Raw genomic sequence first — 23585 nt, 5'->3', positions numbered from 1 at the left:
TTTCTGCTACACAGTCTTTTGATATGCATGGAGAACATGATGATGTGGTAATCAATTAGGACATTAATGTGATGGCATTTTATGATAAAGAATAGCTTGATATCTCAAGGGAGTTAAGCAAGAATTCTGGAGATCTTCAAGGGAGTTATAGTGGGAAGAAAACTGAAGGAGTCTATAGTCATGCTAATAATAAAGATGGTCTTGATGTCATTGCGCAGTTACAGAGGGAGGATTTGATTTGAGGTGGATTAGAGCAGTTACAAAATGATGGTTTAAATGAGGGGGAGGCATTAATGGTTGTTGAGCAAGCTATCCCGAAATGGTACTATTACTGAAATATTTCATTCCAGTATCTTAACCAAAACGACTACCGAAATGGTATTCAAAACATTAGGTTAAAGTTTTTATTTGGAGAGTATGCAAGGAAGCAATTCTCACATTATCCAATTTAAAAAAGAGGCACGTTGTGGAAGTGGATATGTCAGGTGTGTGGATTAGCTGCTGAAACAACAAATCATGTACTATTAGGATGTCTAGCTGCTAGAAATGTATGGAGTATGAGTTGCAGAAAGATCCAAAAGATGACGATGGAAAGTGATCAATTTAGAGACATATGGAGGAAGCTGACTATTTGTTTGCTACATGATGAAATTCAGAAGCTGCTGTTACAGTAAGATTGCTATGGTCCAGAAGGAATGAAGTCACCCATGGCATGGTATTTAGACATCCGATGGCTCCGTCTCAAGCTGCTAAAGATGAAGTTCAGGCTTATAGGATTGCTAATTGCTAGGTTAATTAAGAATTAAACAGAATTGTTCAACCCTAGGTACAAAGGACATTGCAGAAACCAAATGAGGGAGTTTATAAGATAAACTGGTTTGTTACAACAAAATTTTCTAAGGGAAGGATTGGCATTGAAGTGATTGCTAGAGACTTCCAAAGGCAGGTGATTGGCACATTACAACAAGCTCCCAGACCAATGAATTATGAATCATTCACTATTGAAGCCTATGGTTTTCTGTTAGCTGCACTTTTTTGCAAAGAGATGGGGCTGTCAAAGGTTATACTTGAAGAGGATGCTATGCAAGTTGTATACATGGCAAACAAGGCTGAAACAGGTTTGAGCTTAGTTGGTTTAATAATTGCAGATGCCAAAGGTGTATTAACAGCTCTCAAATCATGGTCTGTTGTTCATACAAATAGAGAGGCTAAAATGGCAGCACATGGCAAAAATTGAAAGTTTCGATTCGATGTTGATTCGATTCATATCGATTTTTAGATTTCCAAAACTGGTTTATATCGATTCAATTTAAAAATATGTCCAAAATTGGATTGATTACATCCCTAAAAATCATGACTCTTTTAAGAATTAATGGGGTAAGAACTTAGAGGTGAGATGAGATGAGATAGGTCCCGATAAGTGTATTTCATTTCTGTTATTTTTTTACATTCATTTTTTTAAAATCTTTAAATATTTTTTATAAAAATTTACAACATCATTAAAAAAATACTTTCTTAATCACTAAGTAAAAAAAAAAAGAAAAAATTGCGTTAGAACACACTATCGAGACCTAACTTTGGTGGATTTAGCATTTCTGTTAAAAATCCTCCTCATTACCATCATCACTAGGTACATTGCTAGGGAGCCAATCACATGTCGAAACCCGCCCCTCTATGTTATCGTATTCTCATGGTTCGTTTTTTTTTTTTCAGTTATCCCATACATTCAGTAATTCATAATCTGTCATTTTCCTTTCTTTTACTTAATTCATAATATCTACTATATATACAAACGCGAATGTTGGATGAATAGTATTTTTGTCTAATAATTTTGTTACCGATTTTGCCCTTGCTTTTTTTAAAAAAAAAAAAATTCCGTTATGCTTAGCTAAATGTGTACGTTTTTGCCCCTAGGTTCCTTTTGCTTTTAAACCAACAAAAATCTCTCATTTCTCCATTAGCCGCAACCCTTTCTTTTTCATTTATTCACATTCGTCATCATCCTCCACAAATCACCAATCATGCACTTTTGAGCCATTGGCTTGCAGCTAAATTCTGTTCTCCGTGTGGACGGAAATTATGGCAGAAATCGTTGATGTGTTGGTCTCCATCATCGACTTGTAGTTAGGCCCCGTAGTTCTTTAGTCTGTCGTAGATCTAGAGAACATGTGTTGTAGATCTTCAACCCTGTTCTCTAGATCTGCTTCAGATCTGTTCAAAATCATGTGCTCATATTTTTTGTATAAACATCCAAGATGAATTTTTTATTTATTTTTCATTTTTTTTTGTATTTGCAAGTGTGGTTGGTGTAGATATTAGATGTTTGGTGTGGAAGGACGCCATGGCCGGCTACAAGGAGAAGGTGAGGATGAGGATGGAGGGATGTTCGGTGGTGTGCCCCAAGCCTCGTCATTTCACAACATCTAAATTTTTTTTCCCAATCTTTTACTGTAATGCTATAGCTTTTCTTTGTTTGGTTGCTGGGTAGAGCAGTGGTGGATTGGGGTGGCTCAAGTTGTGAAGGCCTAAGGTGGCTCGTGGTGGCGCTATTCGTGGCTACATAGATTTGTTTAGATATGAGAGGGACAAAGATCCTATGAGAGGGAAAAGAGATTGCCATGGGTGGTCGGCATGGGGAGATTGGTGGCGTTGCGTCTGATAGGGTTGGGGCAGTGGGCAGCTCATGGCGGCGATACAAGGATCTAATGAGATCCGGGAGATAGAGAGAGAGTGTTTCAGGTAGGGAGAGATAGGACCTGCAGTGGGGAACTCACCGTTGATAGTGTGCTTGTGGTACCGTCAATTTGCGGCGATGGTTGTCGAAGGAGGTGGAGTGAGGGAGAAATCGGGGAGAGAAATGGTGTGTTTCAGCATGGCTGCGGGGAGAGAAAGAGACGGTTGGATGTTGGGGGGTTCGGTGTGGGGTGATGTTGTCGATGTTGTGGCTGTGCCTGCTGGTCTTAGTGGTGGCCGGCTATAGAAGGAGGAAGCTATGGTGACTAGGGGAATTAGGGAAAGGGAGAGAGAGAGAGGTGGCTAGACATGGGGGAGTGAGAATGAAGAAGAAAAGAAGGGACAAACTAAGGTTTGGTTGGTTATCTAGGCCATTCATTTCAGGATTTTTAGATCTAATCCAATAGTCAGGATTTAATCATGAGATTAAATTACTTTTTATTTTTATGATCACTTTTATTTCCCTTATGGATGGATTTAAAGTTGAATAATAATATTTTTTATATTAGATTTTATCTATAGATCACTTTGATTAATGTGGTATATTAATTATTGGGATTGAAAAATAATAAACAAATATATTTTCTTTTATTGGATAGATCCATTATGTAATCAATAGGCAGAATCAAAATGATATTGCTTGTCATCACTTCCATTGAGATTATTTTTATTATCTCAAATAACCAACTCAAAAGCCGGAAGATGAAGGAAAGTATAAACATCAAAACAATGCCCTCATCTCCCACTAATGGTGGGTCCCGTATGTTTCCAATAGTAACTGAAAAGTCGAAGACAAATGAAAGTATAAACATCTAAAGGTTTTGAGTCTAGAACGTTTCAGAAGATTTTAGAAATGTAAGAATGTTAGTCGACAAGGAAAAAGTAGAAATGGACCAAATAGTCGGTTGATAAAAAAATGTAGGGACATATTTGGAAATAAATATGTTTGGGATTTGAAAATAGAAGTAGGGACAACATGAGAAGTGAAAGGGAAAGTAGAGAAAAAGTTATTATTTATGTGAAAGGGAGAAAACCCACCTTTGTTAGGTCTTATTTGAAGTTGGTATAAAATGGTCTTTTGGTAATTATCATTATTGTTATTATTGTTTGTTTGTTTTGATATGCAGTAAATGAATGTGATTTGAGTCACTTTTTAAGTTTAAAAACTAATCATATCATACTCATGGGGTCCTAGAATAGATATTAAAAAAGAAAAAAGAAAAACTTAAAAAATCATCAGTTCACTACAAACCTAGAACAAGAATTAAAATAGAGAAAAAAATTCAAACAGTGATCCAAGCACTCACGGCGCTCTAGAACATAAAGAGTAATGTTACATACAGTCATTTTTGCGCACTCCGCTGATGTGATTAGTTGCACCAATTTTTTTAAATTCTCAATAATCATATCAGTGGAATGCACAAAAGAATATGCAAAAATGACTGTACATAGATTTTTTGTTATAATATTGATTATTTCTTTTAAGGAGCATTGTACTTTGAGAAGCGTTTTATTTCCTTCAATTCTTAATTTAATAATGATATTATTAAATTATTTGAAACTAAATACTGTAATATGTAAGTTTAAAATTATCATATTATATATTTATATCAATACTAATATGAAAATTAATATAAAAAATAAGGCAAAAAATAAAAGTAATAGGAAATAGTAAATGAGAAGGTGAGAAAAGAAATTTAAACAAAAGTTAAACAAAACATAATAAAAAGTGAAGAAAAAAAATATGGACTTTACATATAAGTTAACGTTCTATTTAGGTATATAAATATATCTGTTAAAAGTTTAACAAAAAGAGATTTTGAATGTTTATGATGTTGTTTCAGTTACATATAGGTAGACATGTATGTATATGGAGATATAATACATAAAAAATACTAGAAGCATTTATAGCAAAAGGAGAAGAACTAAACATTTCATTCTAAATAAATTCATATAGATTAGTTAGTACGTCTAAGAATAGAACAAATCTATTAAAAAAAAGTAATCTAATGAGAATAAAAATATTCATACAAGAAACATATGATGTCAACCATTTTTGTTAAGTTTATGTGTATTTATTTAAATATTAAAAAATAGAATAAAATTTCTTCATATATAAACAAAAAAACATACGAGAAAGTAAAGGACAAGAAAGAGCAATGGAAGTAGACGAAATCGACAACAAGCAAATTCAAGAACATTGAAATAAGACGCTAACTTGTATGTAAAGTTTATGTTTCTTTCTTCACTTTTTATTATGTTTTGTTTAATTTTTATTTAGATTTATTTTCTCACATTCCCATATACTATTTTGTACTTTTTTTTTTTCAATTGATATTTTTTTCTTTATTTTAATCAACTGGGCATACGTGCAAAGCATGTTGCTCTTACTAGTATATATATATGTGTGTAAAATAAGATGCTAATTTGTATCTAAAGTCTCTGTTTCTTTCTTCACTTTTTATTATGTTTTGTTCAATTTTTATTTAGATTTATTTTCTCACCTTCCCCTATGCTATTTTGTACTATTTTTATTTTTTTTATCAATTGATTCTTTTTTTTTAATTTTATCAACTGGGCATATGTGCAACGCACGTTATCCTTATTAGTATATAAACATAAATATGTTATATATATTATAATATATGTGTATAAGCTGTTAGAAAGCATACAGCCTACTGTAATCATATATCATATTTATGACAAGAAGGTACATGCAAAATGCTACCAATAAATGGTATATACACATACATCATTTAAGGCATGTACATATAGCATGACTTTGCAAATGCTATATTTTCGATTACATAAAACAGTTAGAAGGGTAGAACACAATTAGATTCATAAAACAAAATCATTAGCATAGTTACAATCATAAACGAACAATCACTTTATTCAATATTCACAATCATGTCAATAGGCATTAATATATTAGATTATAAAATTATTTTTATTATAAAATAGATATAATAAATTTCTTAAAATTATTTCAAGACGAAACAAAAGATTTTATCTATGTTTAATATTATTGTTGATTATTGCCAATAAATAATAGGATAAGGGACTTTGTATATATTTAAACTTATTTAACATCAGTAGCAATTTTAAATTAGTCTCGTTTAGTTATATAGATGAGATGTAAATTAAAATATACATAAAATATTATTAAAATATAGATTTTTAATATAATTTTTATTTAAAAAAATTAAATTATTTATTATATTTTATATAAAATTTTAAAAAAATTGGAATGATTACCGTATGATCAGACCGGGCTGAAAGTACATCGGGGACAAGCGAGAACATAATTTAATATTTATGCAAACGAAAAAAAAATATATATAAAAAATTATTGGTTTGACATACGGTGGTTGTCAATATGTACGTTGAGTTATTCCTCCGATGTGAATGTGATTCAGTGAGGTCGTTGTCGTGTTTCAAGAGGCCTTCCCCAGTGTTTTAGTTGTCGATCGGATCCACAAAAACGATTCCGCCAATCGACAAAGTCACTCTCTCTTGACACGCCATTCGTTAGCAACTCCTAGCCCCTGCTTTTCCGTTCGATCTGAAATTCTTCCGTCTTCCTTAGCTCAAAGAAAGAGAGAGCGCATTGGTCTTCAGGTTTTTTTGCCTCGAGACTCGAGCAGGAAAATGTCGTCCTTTATCAAGCTGGACGATTCCCCCATGTTTCTCAAGCAGGTAAACACCCTTTCCGACTACATCGTTTTCTTATAAAACTTCTATATTTCAGTTGTTTTATAAAAGTGCCTTTTCCTGACTCACACGCGGAATTCTAAACCTTTTGTTTTATTTTTCTATCGTTATTTATAGTTCGATTATCTATCCCTTTTAGTTCTAACGATCTCGTGGCGGTGGTAATTGTTACCAAATGGTGTAGAGAAAGTTTTGGTCCTGCATTGAGCTTAACTGACTTGCTAAATCGTCTACTGAGAGAGGCGGTGGGAGGGAGGGAAGGAACTGCTTTAGTTGATCCATTCTTTTTGATCATAGTTGTGCTACTGGTCCTGAATTAATACCCCGCAAGTCTCACTAATCAACCACCAGTACAAAAAGTGAGGAGGGGTGGGAGTAGGGAGGAATGTGGTGATTGAGAAGGTTGGCAGGCTAGAAAAAGGATTTACTTGTCAAAAGGGGGAAATAATTGCTTTAACCAAGACCAGGCTTTCAACCTTCCCACATACTTTCTCCTTCTTTCCCTTACATGCAGGTGTGGATAACTGGATTGAGAAGATTTTTTATGCCTTCTTGAGGTGGGTAATTGGGGAGGAGGCCAAGTTTCACTTGATTAGTTAGTTGGGACAATGTTTTTTCCCTGATTTCTAGCAAAAGGGCGGTTTACAAGTTGAGAATTTTTAGTAAGCCCTTTTAGGGAAGTAGTTGTGGAGATACCATGAGGAAGGGCAGACATTGTGGAAGGTTCTTATTGAATCCAAGTACCAGTGTGCGTGTTGGTTGATGTTCTAATGAAGTGAGAGGCGCACATGGTGTGGTGTTGTGGAAAAATATTAGGAATGGTTGAGGGGTTTTTGCTAGTCACTTTAGCTTTGTGCTGGTGAGGGATCCAAGGTCAGATTTTGGCATGGCATTTGGTGCAGTGATTTTGCTGGCCCTCAAGATTGCATTTCCTACCCTCTATCAAATTGCTTGCGATCAAGATGCTTTGGTGGGGGATTATTTTGACAACTCTAGTGGCTCTACTTAATGGAATGTTCACTTCTTAGAGCTGCTCAAGATTGGGAAATTGGTACTATTTACAACTTTTTAGCTTGCTGTATGCTACGAGTATTGGTAGTGTTGAGATGGATAGACAACATGCTTTGGACTCATTCTGGGAATAAGAAGTTCACTCTTCAATTCATGTACAAGGTTATGCTATGCCAGAACAATAATCTTTTTTCTTGGAAGTGCGTATGGATGTAGGGTGCCTCCCAAAGTTGTTTTCTTTGGTGGATTACTTCCTTTGGGAAATCCTTACCATGGACAACCTCATGAGGCACGAGCTTATTGTTATGGTTTGGTGTTATATATGCAAAAAATGTGGTAAATCTGTGGATCATTTACTAGTTCACTATGAGGGGGCGAGGGTATTATGGAATTAGATTTTTTGCAGGACCAAACTTGTGTGGGTAATGCCTAGGAGGGTGGTGGGTATTTTTTAATTGTTGGAGAGGCCTTCATGGTAATCCTGAATTGCTACCTTGTGGAATATGATTCCTCTATGTCTTACGTGGTGCATTTGGGTTGGAAGGAATGGCTAGAGTTTTGAAGACCGAGAACATTCTTTGGATGAATATAGACGTTTCTTCTTCCACACCTTATTTCTATGGGCGTCGGCTATTGTATTCAATGGGACTAGTTTTCATGACTTTCTTGTATCCATATCTAGTTCCTAACTTGTAACTAGGTGTTCTCTTTTGTATATTTCTTGTGTACTTGTGCTACTCCTATTTACATGAATCAATAAAACTTTATTGTACTTATAAAAGAAAATTCAATCTTTATTGCCTGCCCTTTGGATGGCACAAAAGTAGTGATATCTTGAAAGCGTAACATTTTACACTGATAAACCTGAGATCAGTTATGTACAATTAACAGTAACGGCTCCATCTCTTTCTTTTTGTTTTTTTTTTTCTCGCATGTTCTCAATAGATGTTATAAATTCTGTGTAAAAGTTTACAAGGAATTGCTCAGATTCATGGGCTATATTATGTAATGTCAACAACCAAGTAGTTAGTCCCAAATTTTATCAGCCTACACAATAAATCTCTAGATCCTTATTATTGTTATATAATATAGCTTGTTTCATGGCAACATTGACTTCAAGATGATTTCATTGGCGTTGCTAGTGTTGGTATAAATCTTCTATACGTTACTTACAGTTTGACTTTCAATTTAAAGAGAAGTGGTTGTCATTATTTTAATTTTTTTTTTTTTTAAAATTTTCCACAATTGAACAGATACATGCTCTAGAGCAGACAACCGATGAGTTGAAAGATCGTTGCCAAAGGCTATATAAAGGGTCTAAGAAGTTTATGTAAGTCCTCAGGATATTCTCATTCTATCTTACTGACCCTTCTATTCGATCACCTCAACAATTGTTCTTGAAATTGTTATGACTAGATTCTTTTAGTGCTCCTCAAAAAAAAAAAAAAAAAAAAAAAAAAAAAGAAAAGAAAAGAAAAGAAAAGAAAAGAAAAAAGAAATAAGGTTCAATTTATTGTTATTTCAGTATTGAGATGTGCAAATCCTGCCCGAAATTTGGTAGGAGTTGCTCAAAAAATGTGCAAACTGATCAAAGGTTGGAGTTGGGTTGTCAGATTTGGATTGACCTAGTTTTGTGGGTCCGGTTGTGCCCGGTTTGATGATTCCTGGTTGACTTGGCTTGATGTTTCTGCATTGATCCAGTTTTACAGATCCATGTTGACTTTGAACCTCCCCAAACTTGATGAGTTTGATCCAGATTGACTCGACTCTTAATCTAAATTAATCAAGATCTGTTTTATAAACTAATTTGAGATAGGGATATTCTTAAATCTTAAGCATGTGTTATCAATGCAACCAAACAGAATCGTCTCATGTCTTAAATATTTCCAATTCAAGCATTAGCGTCTCTTCATAGTTTTTCAGTGCCACACTGAGGCTTCCACCATGGAAACCACTTGAAACCACCTTGAGCTCATTCAGCCATGGCAGAAACATCAAATCCATAAAGCCATAAACTTTCACAGAAATGATCAACTGCCACAAAAAACTGGAGACTACTAATGATATCTATCAGCCTCCATAGAAACCACTGAAAACCTCAAAGACCATTGAAAAAACTACGCATGACCAACAAATAAAAATCACAAAGACTCCTTAATCGGTGAGTATCTTAAGTGAAAAGACCTATAACAGCAGCCAGGAATTTTTCCCAATGCAGATGTCCAAATTAGGAATGTCTCTCTTGATGGAGCCTCACTTCTCTGAACAGTCTTCCATGGAAAGATGATGCTATCCTGGGTATTAATGTATTATAGAATGACTTAACATCAAATACACCTTGCTTGGATAGGCTCCAACATAATTTGTGTACACCATTTTGATTCTTTTTGAATGATTAATTGAGCATAAAAGGATGTAAAGCTGTATACCTTCCAATTTTGAGCCGCATGTGTAAAGTTCACTTCCCATTGAAGAGAGCCATTTAGAAGCTTTTGATTATCTTCCACTGATGCTTCGTTCATCCTAGCAAGGCTGAATAGTTCTGTGAAAGCTACTTTGAGAGGCCGATCTTTGCACCACACGTCATGCCAAAACTTTATCTTCGATACATCACCTGCCTCAAAATTGATGTGTTGAGAGAATTGCCCCCACATTTGTCGTATGTACTTTCATAGCCCAACCACATAGCTCCCATACACCTCATTCGAGCACCATCCACCCCATGTATTGCCATATTTTTCGTCTGTGACCTGCCTATATAGGCTATCACATTCATTAATATACCGCCAAAGCCACTTTCCCACAAACGCACTATTGAATGTAATCAATCTTCTGATGCCTAAAACTCCTACCATTGGGGAAGATACATTTGGCCATTTTACTAGATAAAACGTAAGCTACTCTCCCATAAGTCCCTTTGTATTTTTTCAATTTGGTTAGCTACACCCATGGGGGTGGAAATAGAGACATTTTTTTGATCGATAAACAATATTTTATTGATCATAAGAGTAGGCAAGAGCCCAAGTATACGGGACATATACAAGAGCAACGCCTAAGTGTGCTAATTTAGTGATATAGGGAATTCATGAAAAGTCATGCCATGAAAATAAATTACAATTTACATATCAAAAAAAGAAAAAAAGAAAAATCAATTACAATCGACCAATGGAGTAAAATATTGAAAAATAAATCTCTAAGCTCATCCATTGACCGCTTTTGATCTTCAAATCTTCTTTTGTTCCTCTCCCTCCAAATACAACACCATAAACATTTTTTTTTTTTTGATAAGTAATACACCACTATAAGCATATTGGAACCATCTTCCACATTGATGCGATCTGAGAGTTACCCCGAATATCTCTCCAAGAAGCTAGAAGGTTGATTACCCGTCTCGGCATCACCCAAGCTAATCCCATCTGAGCAAAGATTTCATTCCACAATGTCTAGGCAATCTCACAATGAAGTAGTAGATGGTCAAAAGACTCTCCGCTCTTTTTGCACATACAACACTAATCCATGACTATAATTTGACATTTCCTTAAGTTGTTTAGAGTGAGGATCTTCCCCAAGGAAGCCATTGTCGCCTTTAGGGGGGGTGCCTTTGTCTTCCAAATACTCTCCCAAGGGAATGGATTTGTATTTTGCGTTGTCATGGCTTGGTAGAAAATGTGGATTGTGAGCTTTCCTTTCTTAAAGGGGCACCAAAATATCTTGTCTTTGGCTCTCCCAAACAAACAAGTGGAGTACACTAGGCCATAGAACTCCGAAAAAGCGTCAATTTCCCAATCTTGTGAATTCTTTAGGGGAATACCATTGGAGAGTATTAAGAGGTCCACAATTGAGGCTTCTTTGATAGAGGCATAAAATAAGTTGGCAAATTTGATAGAGTATTTTTAATCATAGGTGAATCAACAACCTCTCTTTGATAGATATATTCTCTTCCATCTAGCCAATTGACGCTCTAGTCTCTCCATAATTCCTTTCCCATATTGGTTTGGCTTTGAAGTGACATCCCAAAGGAAGGCCAAGGTATGTTGTAGGCAATGATCAGCATGCCATATGAAAATAACAAGTGTGAAATAGAAATATCTCCCTCACTCCGAGTCCCCATTGAGAAGCCTTCTAGAAGACTCCTATCCACCAAAGCCAAGATAATCCTATTGAGGGCCTCCATGATAATAACGACCAACAGGGAAGACAACAGATCCCCTTGTCGAAATCCACAGGTGCTACGAAAGAAACCCATGGAAAATTTAATATTTCTAAGTAATCAAGCTTTGAGATTTCTTTGAAAAACTATGTAACGTTCCAAGGGAAGCCCAAGCCACATCTGGGTCTAATACCCCAAAAAGACTAGTCAATGGTCAATGATATAATTAGAGTCCCATTGGAACTATTATAAAGAGCAAGAACTTCTCATTCCCAAGCATTGCGGGATCCCATACGCCACCCACCCTTGTCATTCACAAACTACCTTTGAAAATTAAAAAATACATATGTCCGTATGGCAACCTGAATCAGTTTTCAAAATAAGAACTGGAAGTTGTCTATCATCTTCCCATCACCCCCCCTCTCTCTCCCTTCCTCTCTCTACCCTCCTCAACCTTGGCAGTTTTGGTGTTTTGCTCCTCTTTTCATGTTTTTTCATTTAGATTGGATATCTTATTTATTAGGAGGATAAAAGGATAGTAGTATGTTTCAATAATTTTTATTTATTTTTTGTTTCCTACAAGACTTGTATTTTTTTTTTTAAATTTTATTATTTTTTAATATCTTTGCTATCATTTACAAGCCATGGCAGAGGAAAGCTGCTGATTTCTTGTTTTGGTTTTTTTTAACAGAGCAGCTCTTGGGGAAGCATTTAATGGAGACTCTGCCTTTGCAGACTCATTAGAAGCATTTGGTGGTGGACAGGATGATCCTGTTAGCGTATCCATTGGAGGTTTTTGAGATCAATATTTATATACTGCCTTAATTCCTTGTTATTTTTGGAAAATGTTTAGCAACCTTTAGGTGCTTAATTAGTAAATAATGCTAAAGCATTTCATTTATAGCGTACAAGGACAAACCCCATTCTTTTTATCAGCTATTATTTCTATGAATTTTATTGCAATTGAATAAATAATTTGATATCATTATTCCTGTTATTGCACTACTGTCCATCTTGTTTCAGCGGCAAACCAATTATCATTTCAAAATTCAGAAACCATATGCACTAATTTTGTATGCATAGGCATACTTGAAATGTCGAACATTTGGTAATACTTGACTATTATGATTTTTAATAGAACAATAGGCCCCGATTTCAAGTTAATGAGACAACTGAGTTACTAATCAGGTTCAAAATTGGCTTTAATATTACTGGTAAATGGAGGATTTAAGCTTTATGTTGATTGATAAGCTGACAAAAAAATATGAAGAGCTACAGTGTAACTTCTATTTCTGGTTCCTCTGTTCCAGGTCCAGTAATGTCCAGGTTTATTAATGCATTTCATGAGCTTGCTACCTATAAAGAGCTTCTTCGTTCCCAAGTGAGTTGTCAAGTGTCAAGTAATGAAAATTTCCTTCCAATTATGTGTTGGCATTTGTGAATCCCAAACGGTATTTGTTTCTCATGCAGAGCATGGTAAATAATTGAACTAGAAGTGCTTTTGCCTCTCTAAGTGTCTATTTTTAACATGCCCCCTTCACTTTAAAATTCATTTTCATTATTTTGACATTCTCTTGGTCTTGATAATTGCTGCATGAAGATGATGCTTTGTTTAGTAAGCCAGTTTCTCAACATGCTGTTGAATGATTTTAAAATTGGTATTTTGCAAAAAAAGTCCTGCATACCATGTTAGGCTCAAACACACCTCCAACTATGATTCATGACATCTCACACCTCATCTATTTGACAGTTGTGATTTGAAGGGTTGGGTTATCATTTGGGGAGGAAACCTGACTATCCCCTTCCTGTTCTTGCACTGGTCTGACTCACATAAGACATGTTGATACCAGGCATAAAAGAGATCACAAACCAGGCCCAACAAAGTATTACAAAGCTAATCAAAGCATATCATACTTGAGAAATTACTCCAATGGTAATTAAAACACAATACAATGAAAAATAAGACCAAACGATCCTCCTGCTCATCCTGACTCTTGGAGTATACCATTATGTCATTAATGAACTCCACGAATTGGTTGAGAATCTGAGATGCTCTTAAAATAGTTTCTTAATAAGGTCTATAAAGCTGTTGGGGCATTAACCAAACCAAAGGGCATGGTAAGGAACCCTTAATATCCAAAACTGGTCTTGAAGGCTGCCTTTGGAATATCTTGATTCTTTACCTTCAGTTGATGTTACCCTGAGCAATGGTGTTTAGAGAAGACCTAAACTCCTTTAAACAAACATAAACATCATCAATGTAACTTAGATGATTCTTGATTGTGACTCAGTTTAGCTCTCCATAGTCAATAGCCATCCTTTTTAGACAGATTTTTTTTGATCGGTAAACAAAATTTTATTGATCATAAGAATAGGTGAAAGCCTAGGTATACGGGACATATACAAGAGTGTCGCTTGAGCATGCTAGTTCAGTGATACAAGAAACTCATGGAAACTCATTCCATTAATATCATTTACAATCGACCAATGAAGTAAAGTTTTGAAAAACAATTTCCTAAGCTTTTCCATTGATCTCTCTTGATCTTCGAAGCTTTTATCATTCATTTCCCTCCAAATGCACCACCGTAAGCATATTGGAACCATCTTCCATATTTTTGCAATATGAGAGTTACCTTGAAGGCCTCTCCAAGAAGCTAAGAGATCGATCAACCTTCGAGGCACCACCCAAATTAGTCCCACCTTAGTGAAGAAGTGATTCCACAAGGTCGTGACAATTTCACAATGAAGTAATAAATGATCAACTCACTCCCCACTCTTTTTGCATATGCAACACCACTCCTATCGATGTTTCCTTAAATTTTCGAGTGTGAGGATCTTTTCCAATGAAGCTGTCCATACAAAGAAGAGTGTCTTTAAGGGTGCCTTTGTCTTCTAAATACTTGTACATGGGAATGGGTTTGTTGTAGGTGTGTTCATGGCTTGATAGTAGGAGTGGATGGTGAACTTCCCTTTCTTGGAGTGATGTCAGAAAATCTTGTCATCAACTTCCCTCTTCATGTGAGTGGAATATATGAGATCATAAAACTCCTATATTTTGTCGATTTCCCAATCATGTGCATTTCTAACAAAATGACATTCCATTGAGGAGCACCATTTGATGTAACCAAAAGGTCCACAATCAAGGTTTCTTTTATTCTTGCTATATCATAGATTTCTAGATAAGCTTCCTTGAATGTCCTATCGCTACACAATATGTCATTCCAAAATTTGATTTTGATTCTGTCACCCACCTCAAACAAGGTATTTCTAAAGTATGCATCGCATCCTCTTCTTATGTGCTTCCACACCTCATATAGCCCACTTATTTCATTTTAACACCAACCTCTCCATGCTTCACTGTACTTCGATTTTATTTTATTTCTCCACAAGGCCCCTCATTCTTGATGGTATCTCCACAACCATTTGCCCAACAAAGGCATGTTAAAAACCTGCAAATTCTTGATACCCAGACCTCATTCTAAGATGGGAGAGCATGCTATGGCCCATTTTATCAAATGAAACTTAAACTCATCATTCACCCCCTGATAAGAATTTTGATGGCCCCAAGGCGACATTATGCCGAATACACCTTTTATCTACCAACTCATGTAACTATTGCTACAATTCACTTGAATTAGATGCCGTCATTTTATAAGGTGCATTTGGAATGGGTATGGTGCCCTGAATGAGGTTAATAATTTTTTTTATTTGATAAGTAAACGATATTATTGATAGAGATAGGCATAGCCCAAGTACACAAGATGACATACAAGAGATAAGACCTATCTAGGTTGAAGCAGTGGAAACAAGAAACTCATGAAAGTTTAGGCCATTAAAATCTAAATGTGTATGCCATTTGAGAGTATGCTGTTTTTTTTTTTTGGGGGGGGGGGGGGATTGACAAAGTGTGTGGTATTTATGAGTATAAGTAATATGCGTTTTTTGCACGTGACTATATAAAAAATAATAATTATAAAATTGTATAAAAAAAATACATGTTTATAAATCATATTATAAGATAATTTTCCTTAGGATTTCTGTAGTTTGTTAGAGACCATTACAAAAAGACAAAAAAATGAAATATCAACTTAGGATTTTTCCTACAAATTAAGCTCGACGACGATCTTTCATGGAGTAAAATTCATCTATTATAATTTCTAAAGTGAAATTCTTGACAATTTCTTTCTCAATATAAACTTTTTTTTGATAGGTAAATTTTTTTTTTATTGATCCACGTAAATAGGCAAAGCCCGAGTACACAAGAAATGTACGAGAAAGAGCCTAATTACAAAAGCTACGTGTTGTTGATAGTAGCGTGCACATCACTTAGACTCATTCCTTTCCATACAATAGAGGAGGCCCACAACAACAAAGTATGAAAGAAAAAATCCCTAAAACTGTCTGGGGAGCGTTCCCTATCCTCAAAGCAGCGGCCATTTCTTTCATTCCGTGTACACCACATTAAGCATAGAGGTACCATCTTCCAAACTACAGCGATTTGACGGTTGCCCCTAATCCCTTGCCAACAAGACAATAGATCTATAACCCTCTTAGGCATGACCCAAGCAATGCCGAGTCTCGAGAAGATTGCGTCCCACACTACCTTTACTACTTTGCAGTGAAGAAGGAGGTGGTCCGTTGATTCACCATTACATTTGCACATGTAGCACCAATCCTTTAGGTAGAGTCCACGCTTCTTTAGTTGGTCGATTGTTAAGATTTTACCATGGGAGGCTACCCACCCAAAGAAAGCTACTTTCAGGGGAACATTGCTCCTCCATAAGGACTTCCAAGGGAAGTTAGTGGAGGAGTGGATCAACAAGGCTTTGTGATATGAACGAATTGAAAATTTCTTGTTCCCTGTGTTGGTCCAGCGTAATCTGTCCACCCTTTCTACCCTTGGCTTCAGTGCATATAAAATCCTGTAAAAATTAGTAATGTCTCCCAATTCCCAATCCTGGACAGCTTTAGTGAATCTTATGGGCCAAGTAATGGAATTAGAATTGTTGCACATATTATCTGCCACGGAAGAGCCTTGATCCAGCGCAATCCTATAAAGAGAGGGGAAAGCGTTTTTCAAGGCCACGTCCCCACACCAAATATCATGCCAAAATTGGATCCGCGTGCCCCTTCCCACCTCAAACCTGTAGTTGCCGAGCAAATCATCCCATCCCTTCCGGATAAATTTCCAAACTCCCAAGCCATGAGGCCCTCTGACTTCATTAGAACACTAGCCTCCCCATAAACTCCCATATTTGATCTCTATAATATTTCTCCAGAGAGAGTCCTCCTCGAGGTGAAAGCGCCACAACCATTTGCCGAGTAGTGCCTTGTTAAAGGTTCTCAAGTTTCTTAAGCCTAACCTGCCACAAGACAACGGGGTGCATACTTTGTCCCATTTGATCAATTGGAATTTCTTTGTATCCTCTAGTCCTCCCCATAAGAAATCGCGAAAAATATTTTCCAGTCTATTCGACACCCCTGCAGGTACTAGAAATAAGGGAAGGAAATAGGTTGGAAGGTTGGATAATGTGCTCTTAATAAGTGTGATTCTCCCACCTTTCGACAAGTAAATTCTCTTCCATCCTGCCAATTTACCTTCAATTTTCTCAAGGATCCCTTCCCACATTACTTTCGACTTATGAGGGGCTCCCAAAGGGAGTCCAAGGTACTTCATTGGCAAGGATGAGACCTTGCATTCCATAATGGCAGCCACGTCCCCTAAGTTGTTGACCAAGCCGACAGGTACTACTTCTGACTTGGATAAGTTCACCTTGAGGCCAGTTACCGCTTCAAAGCAAAGTAGGAGTGCTCTGAGGGAGCAAATCTGATCCAAATCTGGGTCGCAAAGAATCAGTGTGTCGTCGGCGAAAAGGAGGTGGGAAACCCGCAAGCTTCCCTGATTGGAACCCCCTACCGAGTAACCCGAGATAAAACCCATATCCACTGCCCTTTCCAACATTCTGCTTAACACTTCCATGGCAAGAATAAATAAGAGTGGGGATAATGGATCTCCTTGCCTCAAACCCCTAGAGCTGTTAAAAAAGCCTTCAGGAGTGCCATTGACCAACACAGAGAATCTGACAGTTGTAATATAGTGCTTGATCCACTGACACCATCTTTCCCCAAAACCATACCTGCCAAGAGTGTACAACAAGAAGTCCTAGTTCACATGATCAAAAGCCTTTTCCATATCCAGTTTACATAAGATGCCTGGAATACCGGATCTGACTCTACTCTCCAGACATTCATTGGCAATGAGGACTGAGTCTAAGATTTGTCTACCTTTCACAAAAGCATTTTGTGACTTCAAGATGATCTTCCCCATAACTGCGCTTAGCTGCTTCACTAGAACTTTAGAGATTATCTTGTAGACCCCACTTATCAAACTTATGGGCCGGAAATCTTTCACTTCTACCGACCTTGCCTTCTTGGGGTTAAGTGCGATGAAAGAGACATTAAGGCTCTTCTCAAATTTCATAAAAGAGTGAAATTCTGAGAAGACTTTCATTATATCCTCTTTGACAATATCCCAACAAGCGTGAAAAAAAGCCATTGGAAAGCCGTCCGGTCCTGGAGTTTTATCTTTGTTTATACCTTTTAACACACCGAACACCTCTTCTTCTTCAAAAGGCCTCGCCAACCAAGCCGCACTTGTGTGTTCAATGGAGTCAAGAGCTAGCCCGTCCATCTTGGGTCTCCAAAGGTATTGTTCTGTCAAGAGCTTGTCGTAAAAATGGACAATATGGTCCTTAATATCATTTCGGCCCGATAAAAATCTGCCTTCCTCATAAAGGACCTCTATGGCATTGTTCCTTCTATGAGAATTTGCAACCCTGTGAAAAAACTTTGTGCTCCTATCCCCTTCCTTCAACCAAAGGGACCGTGATTTTTGCCTCCATGAGATTTCCTCCATTAGAGTGATTTTTTCCAGCTCCGCAACTACCGTAAGTCTTCTTGATCTATCCTTGGTTGATAGCACCCTTTCGGTTTCTCTCTCATCAATTTGTTGCAACTCCGCAAAAAGCTTGTCCCTTTGGTCATTGATGTTCCCAAAGACTTCCAAATTCCATTTTTTGATATCATTCTTCAACGCTTTTAATTTCCCTGCTAGAATAAAACTAGGAGTGCCTGTGAGCTGATATGAGGCCCACCACGAGCGAACCTTTTCAACAAACCCATCCACTTTTAGCCACATGTTTTCAAACTTAAAGCATCTCCGCCCCCCTTGGAGGCCGCCACAATCTAGCAGTATGGGAAAATGATCCGAGCAAAACCGAGGAAGCCGTTTTTGACTCAGATTGGGGAAGTGAGTCTCCCAAGAAGGGGAGACAACGAACCTGTCTAGCCTCGACCAGGCCCTTCTGTTTGACCAAGTGAAGTCTCCCCCGGCTAAAGGGAGATCTACCAAGTTTAAATCAAATAAGAGAGTAGAAAAGTCCGCCATAGCTGAGCCCATTATACTATATTAATTTTTAAAAAAAATTAATATAGTTCTGCCCCTGCATCACATAATGCAGATTGAAATCATCTTCCACATGGCCTTGATTTGTGGGACATCTCTCGAAAGTGTCTAGCTAGCCAATAGCTCAACCACTGTGGTAGGCATTATGTAAGTTAATTGTACTCTACGGAACATTTCAATCTACAATGCTCTAGCTGCCTCACAATGTAACAAGAGATGTGCCACTGTCTCGCTGGATTTCTTGCACATACAACATCAATGTAGAATAACGACTTGGCGCTTCCTCAGATTGTCAGTTGTCAAAATCTTCCCAAGGGCTGCTATCCAAGTGAAGAAGATCGCTTTAGGAGGCGCCTTATTCCTCCAAATTTTCTTCCAAGGAAACTGAGTATTTGGTAATTGTGTGAGGGACTTATTGAAGGATCGCAAGGAGGCACCCTTATCCGCAGGTGTCCACCACAGCTAATCGATTTGTTGTCCATTCGGCTCCACTGAATATAGTACGCTGAAAAAAGCCTCAAAGCTGTCTACTTCCCAATCTTGCGCCGCTCTACTGAAATTGACATTCTACTGAACTTGGTCCCCTGATCGAATCATAAGGTCTGCTATTGAAGCTTCTTGATCACATGACCCTTGGAAAATAGATGGAAAAGAATCCTTTAGAGCCTCATCCCTGCACCATATGTCCTTCCAAAACTTTATCTGGGAACCCTCACCCAGCACTAATTTAGAATGGGGATTAAACACCCCCCACCCTCACCTAATGTGCTTCCAAACCCCCACTCCATAAGCCCCATTTACCTCTCCAGTACACCAACCACCCCACAAGCTTCCATATTTGCAATCAACCACCAATTTCCATAGGGCTTCTGGTTCCAAGTTATACCTCCATAGCCACTTTCCAAGTAGGGCTCGGTTGAATGTTCTCAAATTTTTTATACCCAACCCACTTGACAAGATTGACCTGCGCACCTTATCCCAACTAACTAGATGGAATTTGAATTCATCCCACATCTTGCTCCATAAGAAATTAAGGTATGGTTTTTCAATCCGAGCTGCCACACTAGCTGGAATTGGAAACAAAGACAAGAAATATGTTGGTAAGTTAGAGAGAGTACTCTTAATGAGAGTCCCGGCCGCCCTTCGACAAGTGCAATTTCGTCCACCCTACTAATCTTCTTCCTATCTTCTCGATAACTGTGTCCCAAATAGATAGAGCCCCTGAGGCAGCCCCCCAAAGGCAATCCCAAATATGTCATGGGAAGAGAGGCTACCTTACACCCAAGTTTGCTGGCTAATTGCCGAGTGTTGCTGACGTTACCCACTGGCACTAACTTTGATTTATCAAAATTCACTTTCAACTCTGACGTTGCTTTGAAGCATAGTAACAGTGCCTTCAATTGGTTTTGATCTGCCTCATAGAATAATAGCGTGTCATCTGCAAATAATAAATGAGATAAAGTAATATGGCCCCAATCCCTTGATTGGGGTCACCCACGGAAAATCCAACCACAAACCCATTCATAACCACGACCGATAGCATCCTACTGAGGGCCTCCATGATGATAACAAAAAGAAGTGGGGACAGCTGGTCTCCTTGCCTTAATCTATTTGCGAGCACATTGGAGATAATTTTATACACCCCATTAACGAGGTTGATGTGCCTAAAATCCTTAACCTCCAATGCTCCAATCTTCTTTGGAATCAGCGCAATAAAAGTAACATATAAGCTTTTATCAAACTTCCCTGTCGAGATAAATTCCTGGAACATATTCATGATGTCCTCTTTTGCTACCTCCCAACATGTTTGGAAAAAGCCCATCAAGAAGCCACTGGAGCTAGTGCTTTATCTTTAACCATGCGTCTCACTACATCCTATACCTTTACTTGTTCAAAAGGTTGCTCCAAGATGCTATCTGTGGCTCAATAGAGTCAAAATCGAGTCCTCCAAGCTTTGGCCTCCACCCCTCTTGTTCTGTAAGTAGCTGTTCAAAGAAATCCACCACGTGATCTTGAATCACTGGGGCCTCCGTGCAATTTGTACCATTGATATTCGGCATCTCAATGGTATTATTTCTTCTATGAGAGTTAGCTACTTGGTGGAAGAACTTTGTGTTTCAGTCCCCTTCTTTCAACCACAATGTTCTGGGCTTCTAACGCCAACGGATCTCCTCTAGAGAAATTAATCTCTCCAACTCTGAAGCCAACTTTGCCTTCCGCGATAATTCTTTAGGGGAGAGGACTCTAGTCTCGAGTATCCTCTCGAATTGTTGTAGCTCCTCCACCATGGTTTCCTTTCGCTCCCCTTTATCTCCAAAAGATTGAGAGTTCCAAAGCTTAAGATCATTCTTCAGAGCTTTTAGTTTGCCGGCTAGTATGTAGAAGGGGGTACCATGATACTGATACGATGACTACCATTGCCTTACCCTTTCCACAAAGCCCTCACTTTTAAGCCACATGTTTTTGAACTTAAAGTATCGGCGCCCGCCTCGGATGCCACCACAATGCAACATGATGGAAAAACGATCCGAGGAAAGATGAGGCAACCTCTTTTGACACACCACTGGGTAACGAGATTCCCAAGTCGGTGAGATTAGAAATCTGTCCAGCCGACACCGCGTCTAATTATTAGACCAAGTAAAAGAGCCCCCCAATGAGAGGAATATCCAGAAAATTCAAGTAAAAAATACAATATAAAAATTCTGTCATTGTTGGGCGCATCCTGCTATCTCTAGATCGTTCACTAGAGAATCTAATGACATTGAAATCCCCACCAATATACTAGGGAATTTCCCACCAACTATGTAACCCAACGAGTTCCTCCCATAAAAATCTTCAATCATTGTCTACATTCAGCCCATATAAACCTGCAAAAGCCCACAAAAAATTATCTGCCACACTCTTAAAGGAGCAAGCCACAGTATACTCCCCCACAAAATCCTCCATTTTCTCTACTACTTTTCTATCCCACATCAACAAACTATGTCTGCCCGCCATTCTCAAAGCAGATTTTTCATACGAAGTTGCTTGGTTGCCTCATTCAACTTGTGGACATTCCAAGACACAATTTTTGGCTTCATAAAAGAGAAACAAGCCCCTTCCCTTTGGATCTATCACGACTTGAGCTGCCCTCATAGTTCAGTGATCGTTTGAGTCGGTTAAGCTCTTGTTGTTTCTTAGACCAAGATTTCTTAGACTGGGAGTGACCCACCTCAATGGCAGTAAGAAGGGCCATAAATTGTTCCTCAAAACCCACAGACTTCATTCCCACACAGTATTGAATTTCCTTTACCTTGCGAAGTATCCAATCCGACACATTGGATTCATGGTAACATTCGATTAAGAGGAATGAGCTCCCCTTCTCTAGAAAACCATTGCAAATTCAAAGGCGTCCCCCTCTCCTCCTCCCTAAACAAATTTCTGCCCTCCTATTCGATTGCATCATTGCTACGAAGAAATTGAGTTTCAGGGACCATCCCTTCATCGTAACCACCAATGGGAATGATCATATGAGATATCCCCTCTTCAACATCCTCGACAACATCATATGATATATGCCCTCCTACCGACATTAGCTCGAGATGCTTCTCAAGTTGTTCTGGATCCCCAGTCTGGGTAGGTGGTGCTTCCATAGTTATTATTGGCGTTTTCTGGCCATAGAAAGCCAGGAATGCGGCGCTCGGTGGTGGGATCTCCTTGGTTTCCCCATTGCAACATTGACAATAGTTCCTCCACCACCTTAGGTGCCTTCTGAACCACCGTGGATGGTCCAACAGCTGGCTGCGATGCCTTCGATGCAATTTCCGGTGGGGTTGCAAGGTTTCCGTCGGCGGTGGGCCGTTGGTCACCCCCTTTACGAATTCTCCACACGGGAAGGGGCCCGACGGGTTGAGGCCCTCCCCTAATTCCTTTATTTCCTATGGGCTGAGGCCCATTGGTGTGCCCATTACGCCCACTTGCTACGACCCTTAGCTGATTAGAGCCATCCCCTAACGGGCCCTCCTCTAAACCTTTACTACGCAGCCCATCACCCCTCCTTGCATCTCCCCTTCTCTGATTGGGGCCAACAACTGATGGGCCTAAGCCACCCATGTAACGCTGCCCATCTCTCTTACCCAAGCTCACAAAGAGCCCAGGTCCTTCCAAGCCCACTCCCCCTTCAAGTGCTACGCACCGTATAAGCTAGTCTACCTTGTTTTGCAAAGTGCTTAGCTGAGCCTTCATGTCCAGCAGTGTATTGTGGACTTCCCCCTCTATCACGCCACCTGCAGGTCTGCCGCCACCACCACCCTGCCACTGAATGGGCCAAAAATCTTTGTCAGAGCCATGGCCACCTCTCTGCTGTTCCATGCCGCCATCACTTTTTCGAAAAACTCAATTTTGCTCCACCAACAGCGCCTCCCTGTAAGAGAGAAGTGGCTCCTTTGTTGCTGATGGTCTCTCCCCTCCTGAAGAAACTCCCATAGAGTCTCCCCCATCCTTGTCCACCATCTGCCCTCCTTCTCCTCAGGA

General features: G+C 38.4%; 1 protein-coding gene across 6 annotated transcripts in view; it reads left to right on the top strand.

The window, feature by feature from the left end:
* The first annotated feature begins 6094 nt into the window (after positions 1-6094).
* The window catches only part of LOC122309605 (ADP-ribosylation factor GTPase-activating protein AGD4-like), a 57612-nt gene continuing 40121 nt past the window's right edge, over positions 6095-23585 (top strand). For 5 of the 6 annotated variants that reach the window (XM_043123137.1, XM_043123136.1, XM_043123135.1 and 2 more), the window contains exons 1-4: positions 6095-6432; positions 8712-8788; positions 12300-12400; positions 12919-12989. In XM_043123137.1, the coding sequence (XP_042979071.1) occupies positions 6385-6432; positions 8712-8788; positions 12300-12400; positions 12919-12989 (297 nt within the window). In that variant the 5' untranslated portion in view covers positions 6095-6384. The remainder of the gene's footprint in view (positions 6433-8711; positions 8789-12299; positions 12401-12918; positions 12990-23585) is intronic. The other variant, XM_043123138.1, reaches the window with a different exon arrangement.

The sequence above is a fragment of the Carya illinoinensis genome, chromosome 5 (assembly GCF_018687715.1).
Source record: "Carya illinoinensis cultivar Pawnee chromosome 5, C.illinoinensisPawnee_v1, whole genome shotgun sequence".
NCBI classification, from domain to species: Eukaryota; Viridiplantae; Streptophyta; class Magnoliopsida; order Fagales; family Juglandaceae; genus Carya; species Carya illinoinensis.
The sequence above is the reverse complement of the archived record's forward strand: the minus strand, read 5'-3'. Positions and strand labels throughout refer to the sequence as shown.